The sequence below is a fragment of the Pyrgilauda ruficollis genome, unplaced genomic scaffold (assembly GCF_017590135.1).
Source record: "Pyrgilauda ruficollis isolate IOZ18807 unplaced genomic scaffold, ASM1759013v1 scaffold5, whole genome shotgun sequence".
Classification (NCBI taxonomy): Eukaryota; Metazoa; Chordata; class Aves; order Passeriformes; family Passeridae; genus Pyrgilauda; species Pyrgilauda ruficollis.
The window spans coordinates 16489792-16514106 of NW_024526599.1; the positions used below are offsets into that span (position 1 = coordinate 16489792).

General features: G+C 40.3%; 1 protein-coding gene across 1 annotated transcript in view; it reads right to left on the reverse strand.

The window, feature by feature from the left end:
* Window positions 1-22327, reverse strand: part of MTNR1A (melatonin receptor 1A) — a 50214-nt gene extending 27887 nt beyond the window's left edge. Inside the window, exon 1 of the mRNA XM_041479923.1 lies at window positions 21880-22327. Within this exon, the coding sequence (XP_041335857.1) occupies window positions 21880-22072 (193 nt within the window). The 5' untranslated portion in view covers window positions 22073-22327. The remainder of the gene's footprint in view (window positions 1-21879) is intronic.
* Window positions 22328-24315: the final 1988 nt, after the last annotated feature.

A 24315-nucleotide genomic window follows, 5' to 3' on the forward strand; every position in this document is an offset into this window, starting at 1 on the left:
TATGCACAAAACGGATTAAATCTCTCAGAAATTGCAATAGAATTGCACCATTTACCCTTTATACTCTCAGCAGAATGAAAAGCAATCAAAAAGATATTTTTCCCCTTTTTTATGTAATTTGTTTAGATGTTGCCTGCAAAAAGCACACTGAAGTGTTCTAGACAGTGACTTGTGTATCATCCAAGGTTGGGTGCTCTTATCATTACTCAAATATCATCAGATGGAGGTGCTTTTCTTGGACATGTTTACAAAGAATAAATAAATTCTACAAGACCAAACCAGGAAAAAGGAAACAGAATCTGAAAGAGAATTTGGCAACATATCAAACTTACCAAGCTTTCATAATTAGGCTCTGAGAATTCTGAAAGAGTAATGGATCATTAACATCACTAGGGTGCTGGAAACAACTTTCAGGGGGAAAAAAAAACAAACTGAACTTCAGCAAGAAGAGAAATACTGTTTTCAACACACAAGTATGGAAACTTCATTGTTAAACATACCTTGCTGCTTCCAAGCTACAGAAAAAAACCCTTATTTTTTAATTAAAAATATTAAAAGTATTATTTTCTTTTTCACAAAGTTATAATCTGTCTTGAAGCAACACCAAAACCTAATATAATTTAAAATTAAAGATTTTGCCTTCAAAAACTTTAAACATTTCAACATATGCAGGTATTTTTGCCATAAACCTCAATAAGATGATTCACAGGACCCAAAGTAGATTTCTAACTGGTCAAAATCTTTTGAGAATTTTCTTCATAAAGTCTTGGGTGAAGGACAAAGAGCAATTGAATATTTCTCATATTATGTTACTGGAAAAATGACTATCTACTTTTAGTCTTTGTATGCCTCACATGTGACAAAGATAGGCTCCTCACAAATTGATGGTGATACTTTTGATTTCTCTTCATCAATTTCATATGTCATTAGAAGAAGGAAGAGAAAAAACTCTGAAGAAAATGAGAAAGCAGTTCCTATGTGCGTAGATGCACACTCAGTTTTTACTCCATAACCTTACAGCACAGAATTAAGCAGAAAGATTCTGAAATCCCAAAATGAATTGGCTGAAGAGATCCTTTTTTAGGGTCATGTTAGCAGATCTGATCCTGTGTTAGGTAGGATAAGAGGCAGATTGACTCCTTGATATTTTCCAACAGCTGTTTTCTCTCATCCCTATGGAATTTGACACATGCAGTATTTTGGGAGCTATTAATGCTGCTTTCTAAATTTCCTAAAGACTAAACAGTTGAAGAGACACAGAGTGGAACAAAGCAAAATTTCCAGTTACAAATAAAAGTGTAAATATATATATATTGTAAGTACCCACATGTTTTATATTTTAAGGTCATGTTTATACATTTCATTCAGTATTCAAAAGCCATTGTAATGTCATAGATTATTTTTTAGTCACTACTATCTGCCAGGCAAAAATCAGACAGCAATCACTGTGGCTACATAATTTCTAAACTGTTGAAAATACTGCTGTGAGACATTTTTCCATCCTGGATAACTACAATGCAGATGGAGTCTAAAGAGACTTTCTGCTTCATGCAGTTCTTAATGATATTATTCACAAAGCATATACATCAGCCAGATTTGGCTTGACAGTCTCTGAGGTAGCAACCTCATCTTGTTTCTAAAGAGAAATGATGTTCCCTTATGACAGTCATGCTCTTAGAAATTTTGGGAGGAAAAAAAAAAAAAACTGCAAAAAGTGCCATTTAGCTTAAAAGATGTGATTAGGGGAAGGAACCACTGACACAAAACAGACAACATTTTCTTGCTGGAAATGGTCAAATTTGTCATTTTCAAACCATCCATTTGCCTTTAGAAACTAGAAAATCCCTGGCGGCTTCATAGCATTCACAACATCTTTCATTTGAAAAATATTGAAAGACAGGGTAAAATGTAGAACCATCTGGGAATTAACTTGAAAAAAACAAAAACATATACGCCCTATACATTTTCTATATACATATATAGAAAATTTAGCTGAAATTTCTTTCTGAATTTTGGACTGCAATTGATGTGCACAGCTTTGGCTTACTGGTACTCAAAAAACAGCATCACAAACTTAATTTTGATGAAAAGCAGCTGACTTTATTAATATGACTTTTGTGACAATTCAAGCAGCTAAGGATAAGCCAAAGGGGAATGCAGTGTGTTGGAATAAATTTTGATTTTAGATAAATCCATGTATTTGAGTGACTGGAGCATGGGCATAGAGGGTATGTAGATACAGTGACATAAGAAATCTTTCAGTCACTATTGCTAGAAACATGTCTTAGGAACTTCATTTTGAATACTTTGTTTACCACAAGAAGAGTTGAGTCATTTGAGCAGAAAGTGCCTTGAGTATCTGGATAGAAAACAAAATACTTTTGCCTCTTCTTCTCAAGTATAACTGGCACTGAAGTTATTTTCCCCCTAGATGTTTAATACATCAATCATGATCTGCTTTTGTGGAGGTGTTGCAATAAGATGAAGACAGAACTATCTGAAATAACTGATGTATTCCTGGGACTTGTTGCAAATTTAGTGTCAGCACTCTGTTTGTTTACATTTTAATCTTAAATTCAGTTTAGACAAGAAAGAAAAAAAGAAAAATAACACAAAAAAAATCTTCATGATGGCTTTCAGTTCCAGACACTTCAGCAGTGACATGCATAGCTAAGCACTGAAAAAGCATTTCAACATATGTTAGCTTCAGGGATAAGCATTGTTTGACTGGGGCATTCAATATCCTTAAGATGTTTACATGTTTAAATGGAACTGCCCTGAAAAAGAAGGCTGTCCAAAAAATAATTAAACCACAACAACCCATCAGTGACCACCTTCTGTCCTCTTCACTTGTACAAAAACGGTCAAGTGAAAAAAAGAAAAAAGAAACTTAACATGAGGTCTCTGTCAGGTGACTATATTTGAAAGGCAGCAGGAACTGAATTTCTAAAAATGTCCTCACAGCAAACTGTAAAGCCTCACCTACCTATCCAGGTTTTTCTGAAGAGGACAGAACAAACTATTTCCCAGTCAGTAGCTCCCAAAACACAAAAAATCTTTTATCTCAAGGAGAGAAAGAGAAAATCGCTAATACTTACAGATGTTCACAACTCTATGCTTGTCCATAACAGTACAGGAGGGATGCACACTGCACACTCTTCAGCTGGAAAGTTTTATCTCAAGAATGCTCCTGTGAGTCCAACTTTACTACTGTTTTCTCTACTCCAAAGTCAGGCTAGAGAAGGTGGCACTTGCTTTCCACCTCTCAGCTTTTCTGAACTGCAGTCTTGCAGTGTCAATACCTTTGACTCGGGGAGAAGGAGAATTACTTGGAGGTGCTGTTGACACAAAGCTCAACAAGACCCAGAGATGAGCACTTGCTGCCCTGAAAGCCAATCCTGTCCTGGGCTTGTGCATGCAAAGCAGCGTGGCCAGCAGGGACAGGGAGGGGATTCTGTCCCTCTGCTCTGCTCTCCAGGTGAGACCCCACCTGGAATGCTGCACCCAGCTCTGGGGTCCCCAGTATTGGAACAACGTGGACCTGCTGGAGCAGGTCCAAAGGAGGGCCACAAAGCTGATCGGAGGACTGGAGCACCTCTCCTAGTCAGGCAGACTGAAAGAGTTGGAGAAGGGTCTGATGAGACCTTAGAACAGCCTTCCAGAACCTAAAGCTGAGGGAACTAACAGGAGTTAAGGATGTGGTTTTTTGATTTGAAGGAGATTAAGGAGAAAACTACCAGACTCCGTAGTGGCACAGACAACCTACTTTCACACAACAAAATGTAGGCAATACCACAGCTATTAAAATACACTGAGAATCTCAGTTCAAGATAAAAAATCCACACAGCCGAATTCAAGGGAGCAGATGGCTCTGGATTTTCATACAATAGATGAAATATGACACTGAATGGATCAGAACAGTTTGAGATAGTCCATCTGAAATTAGGTTTGAAGATAAACATATCATTAGGTGTATTCTCACGTACAGAGAGGGCAGAAAATGTGCAGCCAAAGTTATGCAGATGTTAATTATAAATGAAATTATTATTGTAAGGGGTGCTGCTCTGAGCAATACCAAATATATCACATAATAGGGATATATTTCCCTAGGAATATGATATGCACAGCACATATACACCAAACAGTCTTTCAGTCTGCCACATGTCTTGCCCAACTGTAATACGTTATAGCTCTGACACACATCTGGAATGAATCATTAGCAGAGAATTCTGGAATACTGCTTTGATCAGACTTCAGATAATAAACAATTGCACAAACTGAGTTCATAATGGCTTAATTGTAACCTTTTTAAGAGGGAAGTCTTTTTTTGGTGCTTTTGCAATGTTTACAACATAGAAGCTCAGTCCATGATGAGCAGTATAGATAAAAGCATGAAATGGGTAATATTATTCCTATTGCTTTGTAATTTAATTTCTGTTGTAATAAACATAAGCCTCTTTCATCTTTTTCCTCTGGTATAAAAGATACTTTTTCAAATTGGTAGATAAGGCTTGTGGAAATGAAAACAAGACTCTTTCCATATTTGTGCTTTCCCCTTAAACTGGTCATGAGAGTTTCAATTTTTTTAATCACTGCACTATAAACAGAGGGACCACTGAAACGCTTTTTAGAAAATTTCTGTTTACAGTTTACAGCTGTACTAACAAATCTTTGAGCCATGCTAGTGGCTTGATTTGTGGTTTACTCTGTGACCTCAGCCTGCTACTTATTTTCTTCAGGGACAAGATTTTTAAGGAGTCTTCTCTGATTAACTTAACTTTTATGAGAGAGAACATGTGGCTGCTAGAGCCAGACTAATGTTTTAATGTAAAAAGCTTAATAATTCTCTCTGATGATAATACTTCTAAGTCAAAGTCACTCATTAGCCTTTAAAATTAACATCAACATATAAACATCAGAGTTAGCAGAACAGAAACTTTCCAGACAGTTCTGAAGTGTGCAATTTAAGTGGCAAAGACCATAGCTAGAGTAGCAAAGAGTATTAGCTTTTCTTGTAGTGATTTTAAAGCTATGCCAAGCCTATATTTTATGACTACTTTATGGCTGTCAGTAGAATTTTCACACATGCATGGTCACCATTGACTGGTGTTTCACCTTGTTTACAAGGACATAAACAATTTTATTAGAAGTTTAAAAATTCACAAGCTAAAGGAGACCTGTAAAATTTACTGTAAATTTACCGTAAAAAAGAAGACTGCAGTCTTCTGAACGTGATCATCAGACAGGCTGGTATTAAGAGAAAACAAACAGAACTGCCTGTAAATAAGCAGCACTGTAGGTTTCCCAGCAAGTACAGAAGAGTGCTTTTTTTGGATAAATACTTTAAAACAATGGCAACTTCTTTGATGGGAGCAATCTAGCAAGGAGGGACATGCAACTCAAGCCCATTTACTGCTTATGGCAGAGTACAGTGTCTTCTGTGAAGTCTCTGATTTCAACAGTATGGAAAGCTATGGAAGTGTACTGGAAGAGACAACACTCCACCTGGTAAAAGAACATTTTAGGGCCAGCTCAGTGAAGAATACCACAAGCTTTACGTACTGATACAAAAAGTGACAGAAAACATATTCTGGGACATATTAGACATTACTTGAATTGTCAGTTGAGTGAAAATGTCTAAAAGTTCCTATTTTCATTGAAGATAGGCAATATGAGGCAGAAAAGTCAATTAAACAGTGTGGCTAAAAGGGCTGACACAAAGCTAAAAGAATTCCCATGACCTATGGGACTTGTATCACTAGTGAATGATCTTCATGACATACCAGATCAAAAAAGACAAATGGACATGAGAATTTTAAATGGTGTTGTATGAAAATGCTGCAAATTAAGATGTTTCAGAGGGAGGTCACAGTATCCAGTACCTGTAATGCAGTAAGAAATGTTTAGTTACAGCTGTACTGAAAAGACTATGCTGCAGCTGAACCAAGGATCAGCTGAATCACAACCTCATGAAATCCCCTAGCCTTGCCATCTAACTGATGCCTCTCAAAATGACACATTTTGGAATAATCAAAGAAAAAAAAAATAAAGCAAGCATCCCCTAATGTTTATCTTCATTTTATTACCTCACCCAAAACCAGCTGTGTAACTTCAGTTGTGTCAGTACATGATTAAAAAAAAATCTAATTACATTAATAATTTCATTTTTTGAAGGTGTAATGGACATATTCATTCAGTATTCATATTCAATGACTTTTGTAAGCAAAAGGAATTTATAATAAAGGATGTTTGGAGAAAAATTCAAGTGTTTCAAGGTTATTTATGCATCATACAAGGTACATTTACACAATTTCACAAGCTGCACAAAAATTGTTTAAAAATGTATGGGGAGATCAAGACTGGTTTGCATACTGACAGTCTCATAGAACACTAGCAAAAGAGCAGGGAGAGTATAAAACTTAAAGTTCAGAAATTAATATGTGCAATGATATATCTCAGAATCACAGAATATACTGAGTTGAAAGGGACCCACAAGGATGATTGAGTCCAACTCCTGGCCCCACACAGGGCAACAGTCTGCACTCTATATAAAGCCACAGCTCTTGAAGTAATGGGTCACAAATGCGGGAAATAACATCCAAATTTCCCATATTCACAACTTACCCCAAACACAAATTCACAAATCTGCCTCATCTCTAAAGTACTACAGAATAAATAGCATATAAGGCTTGGGATTCAGAGAAACTTAGTATCCTTCACAGTATTTAGAGGTTCTCTCAAGCTTTTTAAACTGATTGAAGTCAACATATTGCATTATTATGGATACTCACTTTAGAGAGATAATAGGTCTCACTCAGGTATGACAGTCTAACACTGTCTTACCTGACACATGTAAGAAATGAGAGGATCCAAAAAACCCAAGGTGAAATGACCTTAGTGAAGCAACAGTCCTGTATAAGGATAGTTCTTTATAGTTTCTCTTAAAAAGTATTAGAGCACCACTGAAGTTGAAAAACTTACTTTTCTATACCTAAATATGCTAAACTAACCATGCTAGGCATGGTTAGAACATGCATCCATCACTCAAATCTCCTTCTGCAGTACCTGAAATTCCTTGAGAGGCTGTGGGCATTGTATTGATGTTGAAGATCCTAACACAACTATGAAGAAATAAGAAGAGTCTATATACATAACTGAAGCAACATCTAAGATCAGATGATCAAATAGGTGATGCAAACAAATTAACTGTTCTGAAAAAAAGAAAAATGATATTTTAAAAAATACTCAGCTGAAAAGTGCATGCTAGATGCACAATATAAATATTTTTTTTTATTCTTTTCGGGGATAAAATCAACAATGGATTACTGCAACAGTGACAAAAGAATCAAGAGGGACACTACAGGCATAAGTGCAATAGCTAAAGACGGGATACAAACTCAGAGAATATGAGGAGACACTGAACAAAGTAAGTGACAGAAAGCAGAAAGATGGATCAGATAAAATTGGGGATGTAGTAAAAGAAATTAAATACATTAACTATATGTTCATTTTATGAAAAACCAAGTTGGAAGAAAAGCTGCAGTTATAGTTCGGTAGAAGGCTCCTTTATGGAACAGAAGATGATATCTTCTGCAGTTATTTAGGATAAAGAACTATAGGCTGTCATACTGGGACAAAAGACTGCTCTAGAATGAGGCTGAGAAGTGTTCATGAGACCATGAAGTATTGGAACAAGCAGATTCAGTAGCAGAACTATAATGCTACTTCAAGCCACTATCACCCAAACAGTGAAGACCAAAAATGGCTTAGAAACTGGACTTTTACAATATTACAACAGTAGATGTAACAGGAGACAGACAGTTGTAAAATAAGGAAATTCATTCTCAGCTGATAAGAAATTACTTAGCATTGCACATGCCTCAAAAAAATGTCAACAAACATACAAACAGTACGGGTTCAAATAAAACAGACTCATGTCAATTCGAGATAGCATTTAATTTTCTTGGAAAATGCTTCCCAAGCTAATACTAGAATTCTGAAAAAAAATCATGTGGTTGAAAAATTTTGTTCCATACTTAGAAAGGCCTTACCCTTATTTTTTCGTTACATACTTCTGTCACCTTTTTTTGGTGTCAATGGTTTGCACAATGCATACACTACTATTGCTTGAAGGGCTTTATAGTGTTATCAGGGAAATCAGTTTAGATCCAAGTAATAGTTAACTGCATCAGTAAAAGTCACTAGTGACAGAAAAACATGCACTGATTTTTTTTCTGGATTCCCAAAACTAGAAAATGGGAATTTCAGATTCAAAATTATTCTGCCATTTGCTTCACTTCATTGAGATTAATTTCAAAATTCCTATTAATTCCCTTCTCCATAGCCCCTCCTCTCAGAACAGCGAATTTTGAAGGCAATGCTGATTCACTAAAAGAGGCTATCTGCATGGACAATTAACAAAGCAATAGGTACTGATTTAAACAGCCTAACTCCAAGCAGACTGTATTGTCCAGTGTCCATAATCCAAACAAAATGTTGAACAGCAAGAATCAATAAATACTTATAAGTAAATCCCAAATGCTACATTTCAGATTGTTCAACTTTTTCTCCAACTTACTAAAAAATTTCTATCTTTGGAAATAGTTTTGACTGAAGTTGCATGGTTGCTGTACTTTCTTCCAGGTACCATTAGTAGTAGCCATTAACTGGAATGCTATCAAGCCTATCTGTACATGTACAAAAGACTTCATAGCTGAACATTCCTGGTATTTCACAATGATTTGTAAATTGAAGGCATTTGATGTAGATGCAGAATATACGAAGTGATAAAGTGTAATTTTTAAAGTCATTGTTTTCTAAACATAGTCACAGTTTAAAATGAAACAGGGTTTGATATAGAAAACACATGTAGAAAAAAAATTGTCTAGGGACTGCAAAAAGCAATAGAAGCCAATGGATTTTATATACTGATAGCCTGAAAATCGTGCTATAAAGCAGGATCTATGAGAATATCAAGTGAAATGTAATAAGCTTTGGCTGGGAAAAATTATGGAAAAATGTTCATGACAGATAGAACAAAAAGGACAGTCCTAAAAGCAAAAATCTCAGGGAGAACAAGACAGAGGTGACATGCATGCAAGTGCTCAGAAATTTAGTATTCAACTTATGGACAGAGATGGGAAGATAAAGGTCACATCTGAACTTTGAGTATGGATATGGAGTCAAGGAAGTCTACAGAGCATTGGGAAGATGCTTCTGGAAGACAGTAAGGAAAAGGGCAACTAATGCCCTTTTATTAGGATTTCAATAGATGTATTTTTTAATACAAAAATCTTCCAAAGGAAGACTTCCAAAGGAGCAAAAATAACAGCATTGGAGAAACTGCAGCCATTTGTTGTTGAATAGCTGGAAAAGCAACTTAAAGCTGCTTAACGCTCCAGAGAAAAAAAGGGCAAGAAAAAAAAGACAAAATTAACTATGCCTACTTGTATGCATTATATAAACCTTTAGGGCATGCTGGATAACACGCTGTTTTGTTTTACTTATGAGCAACAAAATGTTTCATTATCCCTGTCAGATAATGATCAAGTACAAGAACTGAATAAAATGCATTCCCTTAACAGTGCAATCAAAGATGATCAGAAACCTGGTGGAAGCAAGGTGTTGTGAACAAAAGTGAAGACCCTTCTGGAAAGCCTCTTTGTTACAAGGTTTATGATGGCATCTAGCTCCATGCACATCCATTTTGCAGATGGTGCAGAGGTATCCTTGAGCAGATGTACTGTTCTGCATGGTGGCCAAGAAGAATTCCAAGTTGGAGCTAAAAACTAAGTTGAATAATTAAGTTCAGGGCAAATAAGTCAGAGTACTTACCAACTATATTTATCAAATTACACTAACAGCAAAAAACTTATCCTGAAATATTCTGGACTCTGAAGGGTCTTTTTTTTCATTTCTTTTCCAGAAGAAAGAGAAATTAAAGAAAGCATGAAAGAACAGCACCATGTTGAGGCTGCTAGCTGAATGACACTCTGTGGACTGGAACCACCTTGAAAGAAAGAGCCTCGCTGCAAAGTCATTCTGTTCACCAGGAGCACCATAATGACTGCAGCTGTCATCACTGCCTGTGGGGTGGGGCTTTTAATCCTGAGAGCAAGCTCTGTTAAAACAGAGACTCCACCCCAAGCAGTCATGCAGGTACCCATGCAGAGAATAGTACCTTACTTCTAACAACCAACTCAATAATTAGACCTGTAAGAGGAAGGCTGGGTTTAGGATGAGACACTAATGAGTGCCCTACTATAACTGACATAGTAATTGAATTTTTCCATTTACACTGCATTCCTAATTTGTCAGCTTTTCTTACCTCAGTATAGACTCAGTTTCTGAACAGAGAAGTCACAAAATAATTTTACTTTACAGACGATCATTAGACAGTCATTTATTTCCAGTGCACTAAAAAGTCAACATTTTGTGTTTCTATAAAAAAGTTTTTGATCACATACTGCATTTGCACTTATCAAATGAATATGTAAAAATGTTCCTACAAAATAAATCCTTAAAATAATGCTGTAAATGTCTTCGAGATAGGTATTAGCTTAAATGAAACATACTGAAGCTGCCTTGCAATGTTACTACTGAAAATTTCATTTACTTCATTGGAATACCTGTATAAGAGAGTATACCAGAAACAACACAAGGAAATCCATGATTTGGAGATTTATTTGCAAGACAAGCAAGTTGCTTTTTTTTTTTTTTTTGAGTAAAGTAAGCAAATATTCTGCCCAGTCATCACAACAAATGATCAGCAATTCAAAAGACAGAAACAGGTGAAATCTCTGTGAAATTTGAATTTGATCAAGAAAGTTTTCTGAGTAAATATGGGGACAGGAGATACTATGAATTCCTGTATAAGCAAAAGATCTTAGAAATCAATTCATTGCTGTGGTGATAGTTATATCTGCACTAGAAAGACATGCTCAGGCAGCTTTACCCCAGGAAACATTCTGGCAGCAAAGGCCTGCCACTGCAATAGCTTGAAAAAAAGGAAAACAAAACACCCACTAGCAATGAAAAAAGCATGCAATGAAAAAGATGCATCACTCTTGTGACAGATGGGACATCCCAGTACAAAACAAGCACCAATATCAAGTAGACTGCAAATTCTACACCCACTAGGTTACTTAAACTTGTCTTGCACACCTCATTTTTTCCCATTCATACCTCTCTACATGTCCACGTTTGTAAGATTCAGCCACACCTTTAGGTCATGTCGCAGATAAGAATAGCTACAAGTGGTATTAACAAGATTTGCACAACTGTATAATCTCCTCTAGATTGTCACAAATTATGTGTTAGAAATTCTTACCAGGAATAATTACAAAGGCAGCACTTCATTTAAAATGATAGTATTCCTAATGCCCCCAAGAATTCTGCAGCATCTCAGAATTCTATTTTTACAGAGTGTATAAATATCAGTTTTGACAGAATGTGTAAAGAGGGCCATGAGGGAGAGACCCAAGTCAACAACAACTCTAAAATAAGAGCCTTTCAGAAAAAAATCTGACGTCCACACTCAGTGGAAAAATGTAAGGGGGGGTGGGGGCGGGGCAGGAAAAACTAAGGAAACAAAAAATCCAGCAAAAAACAATTTAGCAAGACTAGTGAACAGGAGTGGTCATCTCCAAGCCATCCTCAGCACAATACCCAATGGATATGGATCATCCAAAGAAAAAGTGCAAATGTATGATGAGCAGAAGCACATCAAATTCACAGGAACATGCAAAAGTCATTGAACACAAGTGGATATGTTAGGTTTATACAAAATATTTTTGGAGATCGCCTATAAAGGAGACAATTATTGTGCCACAAAAATTAAGAAAATCAAGGCAGTTTCCCACCAGTCAACAAAATGTTCATAGTCATTATCAGGCACTGCAGTAGTGGGATGCACTAAAGGGGCAAGAGAAATAAGAATCAGAACAGCTGCAAAAACCAATATGTACACAAATTTGGAAGTGAAAACATAAAATGTCCAATTATTTGCCAAAAAACTGTTCAAAAACCTTTGCTGCAAGAGCAAGAAAATATGATTGCATTTTGAGCTCTACATTAGATATTTAATATATGCTAATACACAAATTGCTGTCTTCTCCATACTTACCAGTATATAGAGGAGATGAAAAGCTCTTTTACTGAGCTTGATGAGGATTATATTGTTAACTCTGTAGTCCTGAAAGTTTTCATCCAGAACAGTTAGAAATAGCTTGGCCAATGAAGATCATGTGTACATGACATTCCCGAATACAAAAATTCCCATGGGAAGCTGTCTTAATAACCATGAAGTAAAAAACACCAAAATTCTTCTAATTTATCCCAAGAATTAAAGTCACCACCTGTGTCTAGGTGCTGCAAAGGTAAAGATTACTGTCCTCCCTCCCCTCAGGAATGCTGAATATTGTTCTCCTGTGTATGAGAGACTAATTTCTGGAGTGTGTATACCCACAAGCAATACACAAAAATATGAGTTACAATGTGCCAGCAGATGTTGCAGTAGAAAAAAAAAAGGTTAAATGAAAAGGTCCTTTCTTCAAAAAACAATCAAACTAGAGGAAATGTTTCTGGATTTACGTCTCTCTGTAAATTCATGAACACAAACTACACAAAATTAAGCAACCTTTGGTTTGAATAACTTCTGTAACATGGTAAAAATCAGTAGGATTTACATGTGCTTTAATATAAATGTGGTTCTGTACATACCCAAGACAAGACACAGCCAATGCTATGAAAGTCCTTAGTGACAGATGTTGGAATGTGTTACCTCATCAGGAACGGAGAATAAGATGGGTTTATAAGCACTGAAGAGATTCTCAACAGTACAGTTCTTCAGACAAGGGGAAAAAAAAAAAAAAAACCTGAAAAATTAGTGGTCACAGACAGCCAGTCTGAGAAATTTCCAAAGGAACATCATACACATATGATGATATAATTCACAACAGAAACACCCATATATATAGTGATGCTACAGCAGCAAACCCCCAATTTACTCTGATTAATCAATGTAATAAAAAACAATGAGTTCCTAGAAAGTAGAAAAAGACAAATACATCAAGAATATACTTGTGATCTAACCAAACACCAGTACAAGTAAAACTTTTTCCTAAGTAATAATTCCCATTTGTAACCCTACAAAGGACAGCACTCCCATTAGTAACCCTACAAAGTAGCAATCACTGGTGGTCTCTTGTGTTTTCTTTATTCCCAAGTGTGTTCTTGAAGCATCAATTTCCAGACTTAATAGCTTGCATACCTACTATACATGAAATTTTAAGTGGCTTCCTACAATGCACCCACCTCAGGATGTATAGGTCAGGCACTCATGACCTTTACCTGTACTCAACTTTATTACAGCACTATCAGTGATCCAACAAAAATCCTATTCCAGCTCCAGAGTTATGAAAGACTTCTCTGCTTACCACACTTAGGGTTTAAGCCTATGAGCAGTACATCAGCCTTCTTGCTCACTGGCAAGTATTGCAGAGATAAAAAGTGAAGCAAGATAAGCACTGACCTTGGTAGGAGATTTGCTATTGATTTCAGTAAAACCAGGATTTCACTTTTAGGGAAGTTATTTCCAGAGATCAGGCATACTTCTGGAGATGGTACTTCCTTGCAAAGGGGAAAGGTTATTTTGTAGAAAGACTAACAGAATGTGATATCAACCTTTCTTTGACTGGCAAAGCAACAGCCAAGAGGTGATAATTTTATTCTCATTACAGGAATAGCAACGCCATGTAATATTGGTACAACAGCAAAAGCATATAAACTGACAGAAGATACATTCAGGCACTGAGAATCATAGAATGGGTTGGGTTGAAAGGGACCTTAAAGATCATTTAGTTCCAACCCCCCGCTATGGGCAGGCCACTTTCCACTATACCAGGTTGCTCAAAGCATCGCTGAACCTGGCCTTGAACACTTCATGCAGCATCCAAAACCCCACTAAGCCACCTTCCAATGTATCAACACTCTTCTTCATTTGGGGCAAGGCGATTCCAAAAGGATTTCTATGAACACCTACAACATCTGAAAGTTGTATTTGATGACTGATAAGGTCCCATTCAATCCTGTGTTCTAAGTGAGAGCTAATGCAGTGACAGGTTCAGGGAAGGTTCAGAGATGCAATATGGAATAATGGGAATGTGGAGAAGTACCTAGGTTTTAAAAAGTAGATTAATATTATGTGAGTCTGCATGTTAGCTGCAGCACATTGCAATACTTAAATTACAGAAGGCAGACCTCAGCATTACACTGTCAGTGATAAGCTGGAGACATCTTTAATGCAAATAATTATTATAATTAAGACAGGGCATATTAATGTAAAATACACAAGCTTCATTTAAAGACTGTGAATTCTTCATCCAAAATAAAACAAAAATGCAACTGAAGTATGCATAATTAATTATGCATTAATTTGCATTTATGCAAACTTTGATTCTTCATAATATGCAACTCCCATATTTTCAAAGTATTCCTAATAAAAATGTCAGACCCTAGCTGTACTGGACTTTCACCTGTGAAAATGAAAAATGTCTTCCAAATACAGACAGGGAGATAAATGTGTCTAAAATCAAGAGTTAAACTAAGGAGGAGAAAACTGTTTATCAGTCATTCTGGAAAACGAACATAAAATGAAACCTGTAGTTACTACTGGGGAAAAAGAATACTCAATTTTTTTTCCCAGAATGCAAAGACCTGGTGAAACCTCTGCATGGTGTGACTGGATATCAATTTTCAAAGCTGATCCCTGTACTCCTACCCATTCACCGCTTTGGTTCATCTCCACAGAGATGGCCACTTTGTCTGGCTGAGTAACAAATGAAGTTCTGGCAGCTGCACCATAACCTCAATAGGTTTTACTTGGTGCAGCTGAAACAGCTGACCAAAAAAAGAAGTCACACTGACCTCCATACCAAGCATGGAGCTGACCTCTCTCAGCACAGGGGCAAACTACCTCTGCTTGGTGACCTCTCCCTGAATACAAATCAGTTTTGCTAACCTTGCATCTGCAGCCAAAACCAAACTCCAAACAAACAAACAACCCCATGGTGATACGATATAAACAGACCTTACACTTCAGCACCACGTGTAGAATACCACGTACACATCACGCTGAATGGGGTTTCTGTAGGCCTAAATGAAAAAAAGTACATATCCAGTCCATCTCTCACAATAATGGTAGCTGAACAGTCAAAGGTGTTAACTGAAAATATAAGTAATCTGAAAACAACCATAAACACTTCCAGCTGCTTAGTCTGTGCTTGACTAGAGAAATTCAGTGCTTGGTTGTGTCTAAAATTGGCTGCTTCTACTGTCTCTCATTTTAGAGAACAGGGTTCTTAGGATAGGGCAGAGAGTCCAAATGAAGCATTGAAGGACTTCAGTGGAATTCTAGCAATGAAAAAGATGAGTCCTCCACCACCAAGAAAACCCAACCCACCACCCTGCCCAAAACCCAAATTCAAGTTCCCAAGTCAAGCACAGGATTCTCTGATATAATCAAGACTTGAATTTTTATGAAGATCGGTAGTCTAATACCTATTCAAAAAGTATATCTAACTATACAACCTGGTACTGTATTAGGAAATTATATAAAATTAAAAGAACAAGCTGAAAATTTTTACTTCTGATGTTAAGTGATTCTTCAAGGATGGAAAGTCTGCCTTCTCATTAAAAAAAACTTTTAAAGCATGAAACTTTTTACACATGCTGGTCAGTGACTACCACAAAGCTACTTAGAAGCTACAGAAGTTACTATGTAAATGTTGCAAACAACTTTGCTGATTACTTTCAGTTGCTGCTCTATTTGAAAAAAAAAAATAAAAAGAAAATTGTAGCATGCTTGTCATTGGAATTTAACAGCAGTGAAGTTCATTTGCATATTTTATCTATTCTTAAAAAATAAGTAAGAAGTTAATCAGATCTTTTTTCTGTCATTTAAGGCAGAAACCTTGATTATCCCACCTGTCTACCTGTGATTTCAGGAGGGCTAGATCTGGAAAGAACTTTGGACTTGTTTAGTAGCAGTATTTGTATTATAGTCCCAAGCATTACTTAACTATGCACATTAAACACATGTTCATTTGTTCATTCAATAAGCAAACATTTTTTGTGTTGTTAACAATATGTTTTCTGTTATCCTGAGGAATTCTTAGTAACGCCTGTCCTCCTGAAACCGAGGTCTGTAATTGTTTCTCAGGAGAGACATGTGGTATTTAAGGCAGCTCAGAGATGTGACTAGAAGAAAAACTGCCAGCAGGAAGGGGGACAAGTTCTTATTGATGCTGCAAAACTAAACTGTGATGCCTAGCACTGAATTGACACCACAAGGTTTTACTGCCCTAGGAAAGCAAGCCTCACCAGAGACAGACTGGACACTGCCACACCAGCACTGGATCCTACTCTTGGTAGCATTTTCTGTCACTAACCTAGACTTGCTGATGTCTGACCGCTGGAAAGACATCAAGTATCTACGTTATGGAAGTGTGAAAGTATGAAAGGATAGCACAAAAAGAAATAGGAAAGAGGTATGGGATATTGCTAATGAAAAAACTAAAGATGGAAAAAAAAAACTTTATGAGAAAAGTGAAAACTCCTCAAAAATAACCTAAAAGAGACAGCAAATAGCAGAGCATAGAGTATCACCACCCACTGGCAGCAGCTACACTAGAAAAAGTGATGTCTCTAAAAACTTCAAAATGTAGAATCTTGCAAAAAGAATAAATACCTGAGCTTGACAGACACATTAGTAAGAAAAAATTATTAATTATTTGGAATACTCACCTATACCTTTGGGTCACTAACAGCACAGCACCATTTAAACAAGCCTTTGAAGCAAACCTTTGATTCAGTAAATTATTCAATCAAAACCAGTCTGAGGAACAACTTTATTGAAACTGTATTTTTATGCTCACTTCTGTTCAACAGTTGCCAAAATTCAGCATCTCCTCTAGACATTTTCCCTCCTCCCAAACAGCTTACCATTTTTAATACTGGAAGTTATTAATTTCTGAAATAATGTTCATTGCCATCAACATCTCAGTTTTTATCAGAACCCTGAATTTGTGCTATAACTTGATCTTCTAAGCTCTCTTCCTTGAGTCAAGGATTTGTCGGGCTACCCATAGTCTCTCAGGGCACAAAATGAAGTCCAAGGTTCACCTGTGACAAAAAGAAGGATTTCATTAGTCTCAATTCACAAAAGGAGTTTCGTTTATTAGATAAAACAATCTTTACTAGAGCATTTAATATCATAATTTTAAAACTAAAAAACAAAACATCATCAAGAACAACATTTTTCTGAAAAGGCTGATGATATCTCCAATCTGGTTATTAAAAGATAGCTCCATTCTTATTTTTTAGATTTTTATTCTAGAAAATGCATTAAGAGAGGAGCACTCTTCAACTAGATTCTTACACTGCTTAAATCAAAACCCAGGGCCAGTTTGAAAAGCCTCCAAAATTAAATTCTTACTGATAGATTCCCAACCCTAATTCTGCAGCGGCTGTAATATTCAGCAAAGAATGAAAAAAAAAATCATAAGCTGCTGTGTTAGTTAGTTCTTTCAAGAGTGACTTGACTGATCTGAAAAGATTTTAGAGAGATTACCCTTCCTCAATATTACCCTTGAGTTCATTGTATTCTTTTGAGCACTCACAGAGCTGTCTTCACAGAACTCTTGGGATCTAAAGCAGGTGAGGCAGATTGAGCATACAAACATTGGGGTTTTTTCCTTTGTCATTGTCATCTCATCAGAAAAGTAGTTACCACACATAGGTAAGTTTAAGCATGTGTGCAGAAATTAACTGTATCTTGTTGCCCAGGGTCCTGGGACCTCAGCAATGTCAAACTTCCTCTATGCCTTCTTCACTAGTAACAAAGTTTTAGCTACAAAACATTTGGGCCAAGGACATGGAAAACTAGAAAAATGTACAAAAACCCAAGTACACCTAGCACAGAACAGAGATCAGTGAGAAGCAGCTTTCTGCCCTGATTTAGTAGGTGCTAGTTACCAGCTTGGCACCAGTCCCTGGATTATCCCAACCCATGCCAGGTGTTAGCAGACAGGACAGGCACACAGGAGCGAGGCTGAGGCTGCTGGGCCTCCCTTCCCACACTGGACTCCATTGGAAGGGTACTCAGGGAACTTTTGGACCTCAGCACACGGAGCACCCAGAAAAAAAGCAACCCGCCAGGCCAAGAGAACAGTTTCAAAAGGAAGAGAAAGAAGAGCAAGAGGTGTAATACCATTCAAGAAAACTTTCTTCACTGACTAAGAATGGTCCAGACCTGTAATCACTGAATACCCAAATCCACCTGTCACCAAAAGAACAGGTGTGTGTTGACATTTTAATATCACTAGCAGAAAACTAATCTCCATAGTCAAAGACTTAGAACTGCTCCCTCACCTTGTTCTTGATGCATTGTTTTTCTTGGTGTGGGTAACAACAAAGGCATAAGGATACCAGCAATCAACAAATTTGTCTGTAGCATTACAAAGATCACTTAAGTGATCTCCTCAGTTTTCTGAGATGCTCTGATTGGATGTTGACAGTTTCAAGTAAAAATTCCACTCGTTAAAAGCACCAACAGTTTTTTTAATACACCTTTCCTAAGGCTACTTATTGCATCTTCCCAGGGTGGATTTGTTGAATGACCTTATTTCTGATCTATGAATATTTATAAGGGTAAATGAGACAAGGATGTACACAAAACTTCTTTTTAAAATGATCTGTTCTCATTCTTTTTGAAAATTAGCTATTAAAGAAGGTACATCAGTTTAAAGTTCAAGCTGCATGAATACGCTACCAAGATATGGTCATTAAAATCCTTATGCCTTGAATGTTTCCCTTGAACTTTGTTTCAAAGTTAAAAGATTACAGATATCATAAACCAAATTCAGTCTTTGTGTAGGTCAGCTTTAAATTGCAGCTGCTCCCATCAGGACTGAATTGGTGTCAGGCACCTCTTGGATTACAAGCCACCATAAAAGAAATAACAGACCAGAACTATGAAACTTATTACAAGTCAAGTACATTAAATAAAAGAGGATCCTACCAGTTGCATCATCAGCTTCTGTGTCTAGAAGAGCATCTATTGAAGCCATGCTTGTGCCTATGAAGGAGTCTGTAGTATCAGACACTCCTCGCTTGCTGAGACAAACTTCTTTGAGTTACTGACTCCTCTGCTTTGATCAGTGTCTTTTACTAACCTTCTGACTGTCAGGAAGGTTACACCACTTGTTGAGAAGGTTTTTCTAGGCCTTCCTACTATTCCCCAATGCACTTTATAAATTGTAAGTCCACAGGTTCAATTTGTAGTATCTTCCAATACATATGTATATAATAGAGAGTAGGACAGAGATGAAAGATGTTTTCCCCCACCAAATCCACCTTTTTGTGAAAGGGTTAAATACTCCTTATTTCTGTTAGTCCTCTCTTGCAAAGAGGGAAGAAAATCTTCAGTGAAATACATTTTCTTCAGGAGGTATCTTCTGTTCCTCCCTGACCTTTTTCCAGTGGAATTTTCATCCTGTGTCCTTTTTCCTCAATAAATGTGCCAGCAAGACTTAATTAATATAAGTTGTTGCAAAAGTAGAAGTTTCTTTCTTATTACATTTCTGTAAAAAGTCGTAACTGCCTTTGGCATTACCAAGTTACAAATTAGTTGTATGGATAAATCAGATTATTTTCAATGTAATCTCTTCCTGAATAGTCTGAATTAGGAAAAACAAGACTTGGGAGACTTTAGTCTTCAAACTTACAAATATTAGGCCAGGGTCTTCTAAATACTTACTGCCTTTTACAAATTTATTTGCCTGACTAAGCCCTAATTGAAGGCACAGTTAAGTAGTGGTGCTCAAATAAATAACGTTACTCCTAGGCACAAGTTTTTGCAGGATTATTCAAGAACTCTTAGAACACCTTTTTAAAACTTGTGTTATTTCCAAAGATTCCTTTAATTCATTTACTAACCCCCACCCCCATATTTTAAAGGAAAAAAACCCTCAAAGTTAAGAGCTTTAAAATCTTGTTCCTATTTTTCTCCTAAATCAAGACTATAAACTATTTACCACATGGTACCAAGTATGTACTTATTTTAATTAATCCTTAATTTCAGAGGGTCAAGCAGTATCTAGTTCATGTTCCAGTCTCAAACAATTTATGTTCAGAAGAATGCTCTACTCTCCTAGCTGTTGCCAGTTTATTGCAGTTCTTAACAGTCACTATGACAGAAAAGGCAAGAACAAGAAATGCAGTAAGAGTGAGCAAGTGAGCACGTGTTGAGATTCAGGAGGGATTACATGATATCTACAGCAGAGAGTATGAACACACATAGAGCCCAAGGATTCAGTTATGTCTCCAGAAAAAAAGACACCATGTTCATTTCAGACTTCACCAGACTTGTCCATATTGCAAACAACCCACAGAAGTGCTAAAGCATAGATTTATTAATTAAGGAGGGGGAGAATATCACCCACTCCCCTAGAGAAACCCAGGTAATATGCCTGTTTCAACTCTTTCTCCCTCCATCTAAAAGTCTTCCAGGGAACAAGGGTAGTCAAGTGCCCACTTGGACTTCTGGAGTTGGAGTCTCATCTCTTTACGTGCACATGTTACCCTGCCAGCTCCAATGAATGAAATTTCTGCCAATGAAAGCAGGAAGATAATAGAGTTTTCAGAATTTACATCAGTGGCAATTGTAGGGAGGAAAAAAATTAAAATCTGTTACTCTTCATTTTGATCTTGTGTGTGGCATTCCACTATGGCTGAATGAAAGCAGATGAAGCAGATAATCCACTAGAATTACCTGAATTAACCTCAGAAAGATAAGCATGCCACTGTTTGCCAGAGTCCAGTGCTAGACACCTTTCTTAGGCCATCTCAAAGCCCAGGCTCAAGTTCCCCCCTCAGATGAATTTTAAACCATTAACTGATGAACTTAGTGCAGTAGTAATGAAGACCTTGACAGCCCAGTTGTGAAAAAAATAAAAGCAGCTTCTCAGTTGTCATGGAGTGAAATTCTGCTTTCATTACCAGTACAGCTCTCCTCCCATGCTCCTGTATTTTTTTCAATGAAAGATGCATAGGGCTTGGAGTGCACAGATTTGGTACACGTGCGCAGCAGCTGGTCTGACATGATAAAGCAGAATGAATCTGAAGAAGTTCCTGCCTGTCTGACCAATAATCCATGAAGTAAGAGGGATTTACTCAACAGACCAGCACAGATTCTATCCTGTCAAAATTAGAGACTGATTTTTTTTTAAAGTGCCTAAAGCTGTTTTCTGTTAGATGTTTTCCATTCCCCAAAGACCTAGACAGCAAGTAGGAGGCGAACAAAGGTGGGGGGAGGGAATTGTCTGAATCCTGCAATGTTTATAACTTCGTATTCGCTTGATTTGAAGCTCCAACCATAGAATTTGTTACTGAAGACATTTCTGTAACTCAAAGAAAATCAATCAGAAGAATAGCATCCAGCATGCACAGACACACACTGTATGCCAAGGCAGTATCCCCAGTACCGTGTCTAAATTTCATTCTTAAATACGACTAACTTGCCATTCTCTTTTGCTAGGTGGGAACTGCCGAGAGCTAAAAATAGCACCAGGATTCAGTGGCGGGAGCTAAAAATACCCTTTCCCGCTCGATTACCGACTCGGCAGGAAAGACGGAGCTCTTGGCATCTGTCACAGCCTATAACCGCCAGCTGGGGATGGAGACCAAGCGCCCAACCCCGGAGTTCCGCGCTCGGGGAAAGTTTCCCCGGCAGAGCAGCGGCCGCGGCGCTGCACCCGGGGCCGCGGGACCCCCGCCCACCCAGCCCGGGCGGCGCCCCCGGGCCTCCCCGCCGCCCCTTACCCGCGTTTCGCAGCTTCTTGTTGCGGTAGACGGAGAGGATGACCAAGAGGTTGCCCAGCAGATCCACCGCGATGGTGAAGATGAGGATGGCGGCCAAAGTGGAGGTCACCCAAGGCTGGCGGCGCGGGGCGCCCTCGGCCGGCGGGTCCCGCGGGAGGACGGAGCTGTTCAGCTCGCTCTCGTTCACTCTCATCCTGCCGCCGAACCTCCCAGGGCACGACCGGGTACCAGGGAGCGGGCGCGCTCGCCAGCGCTGCCTCCGGCGGGGGCAGGGCAGGTCAGGTCGGGGCGGGGGTCGCGGTCGCCCTGCGCCGCGGGGCTGCCCGCCCTAGGGCGGAGCGGGGCAGGCGGGAGCGGGCACACCTCCCATGGCGGCCGGCGCCGCCACTCCAGGCAGGAAGTTTCCCCGAAGTGTGCATGTGCCGCGGCGGGACACTTTTATAGCCCGCCCGCGCCGCCGCCCCGCCCGCCGCCACCGCTGCCGCCAGGTGACACCGAGCCGCCCCCGCGCCGGCACGTGCGCGGCCGGGGCTCCAGCTGCTGCCGCGCGGCGCCACAGCGCCCCCCCGCGGCGCCCGCGCCGCCCCATTCACGGCGCGCTCCGCTTCCCCATTCATGCTCCCGGCCGCTCCATTCAGCGCCGGCCGCTCCATTCACCGGCGGAGGCGCGGCAGGGATCGACGGGGCTTGCTGTCTGCGGTTGGGCGGTTTGCAGCGCTCGGCGCTATTTTTAGCCCTCCTGGTTAACGCCGGCTCTTAATTAGGCGCCCGCCGAACTCCCCTCCCCTCCTCCCCCTCCTTTATTTAACATCGCACCCGCATGGTAACGTGAGCGCGGCGAGAAACCTCCCATCGGGGAGCGGGTCGGGGCTGCTATAAAAAGCTCCTCGCGAAGGAGACTGGCTGGCTGGGCAGGGGGGGCGTCTGAGGACCCGCGTCCCGGGAGCACCACGTGCTGCCGCAGCGAGGGGGCGGCGGGGGGGACACGCACCGCCTTGGCAGCCCCCCTTCCTCCCTGCAGCCTTTCTTCCTCCCCCGCACCCTGGGCAGCGGGGGCGGTCTGCGCAGGGAAGACAGAGGGAAAGGTAGCGGGGATGCCCCGTGCCACCCCTACGAGCCCGGTGAAGTCTGGATCCCCTGTTCCCCAAAAGCAGCATTTGCTTCAAGGAAGGAGGGAAACAGGGAGCCATTGCCCAGCCGTGAGGAGGACCCAGTTGACTGAATGGGGTACCCCTTCACCCTCTCGTGCGGTGGGCGCACTGGTAAATAAATTAAAAAAAAAAAAAAAAAAAAAAAAAAAAAAAAAAAAGCACTTTCTTCTGACTGAATCTTCTCGCTTGTATGGCATAGAGCTGTTGAAAATCTCTGAGGAAACTGGGCGTGGGAATCACTCTCCCATTCAGGATAAGGGGCTGCGACTCAGTGCGGATGGCAGTGCGCGCTGTTTTCCGCGGAGCGCAGGGCTGGGCGCGGTGCTGGCGGCAAGGGGCGGCCCCGCACAGCCTCCGCCGTCCCGCCCGGAGCGCTCACGGGGCTGCTGCGACTGGGGGGCAAGCGGGGGCTCCGCAGAGGGAGCGCGGCGCTCCGCAAGGCGCGGCGCAGGCGGTGCCGCCCGCGGGGCGGGAGCGGCTCATGCGGCGCAGTCCGCGCCCAGCAGCCCGGGCTTACGGAGCTGCGTCCCGTGGCAGCCCGAGGGGAGGGATGACCAAAGGCACCGCTGTGACCAGCAGTTACGTAACGCGGCGGGTGTGACAGGACACCGCGGGAGCGGTCCGCGGCCGCGGAGGGGCGCGGACAGGCAGGGCGGTGGCGGTGGCAGTGGAGGCAGCAGCGGCACCTCCGCCCTGGCAGGCGCCGCAATCCCAGCCTGCACGGCTGAGTGCCAGGGAAACCCCGAGCTTCCCATTCACCCACGGTTTTCTTACACCACCGCGGGCAGCGGAGCGAGGAGCAGCGCCGCTCAGCCTCCCGCTGGTGAACGAGACCGCTTGTGTTTGGTGCGGGAAGTGCTGATTTATTTGATCGCTTACTGACTTATTAAATGCTCAATATTCCGGCAGCGTGTTTTCCCGCCGCTCCGATAAACAGCAGTCCCGGGGAGATGTGTCGGCACTACAGAGCATTCCTTCCCACTGCTTCCCGCGCAGCAGCCAAAGTCCATCCATCACTGGAGATGGAGAGCAGCAGCCAGCGCTACAAGAGGAGGTTGCAGGAGGAACCCCTCAGCGGCGCCGCAGCTCCCGGGCAGAGGGTGGTGGTGAGCACACAGCCACCCATGACAGCCACATCCACCCAGCACTGCCCCCGCCCTCCATCCCCCCCGGCGGGTTAGGGCATGTGGCCGTGTAGGTGCATAACAAGTAGGTTATCAAGCTGTGGGAGAAGATTAAAAATAGGAGGAGCCAGTATCAGGGGGATATCAGATCAAGGGCAGCC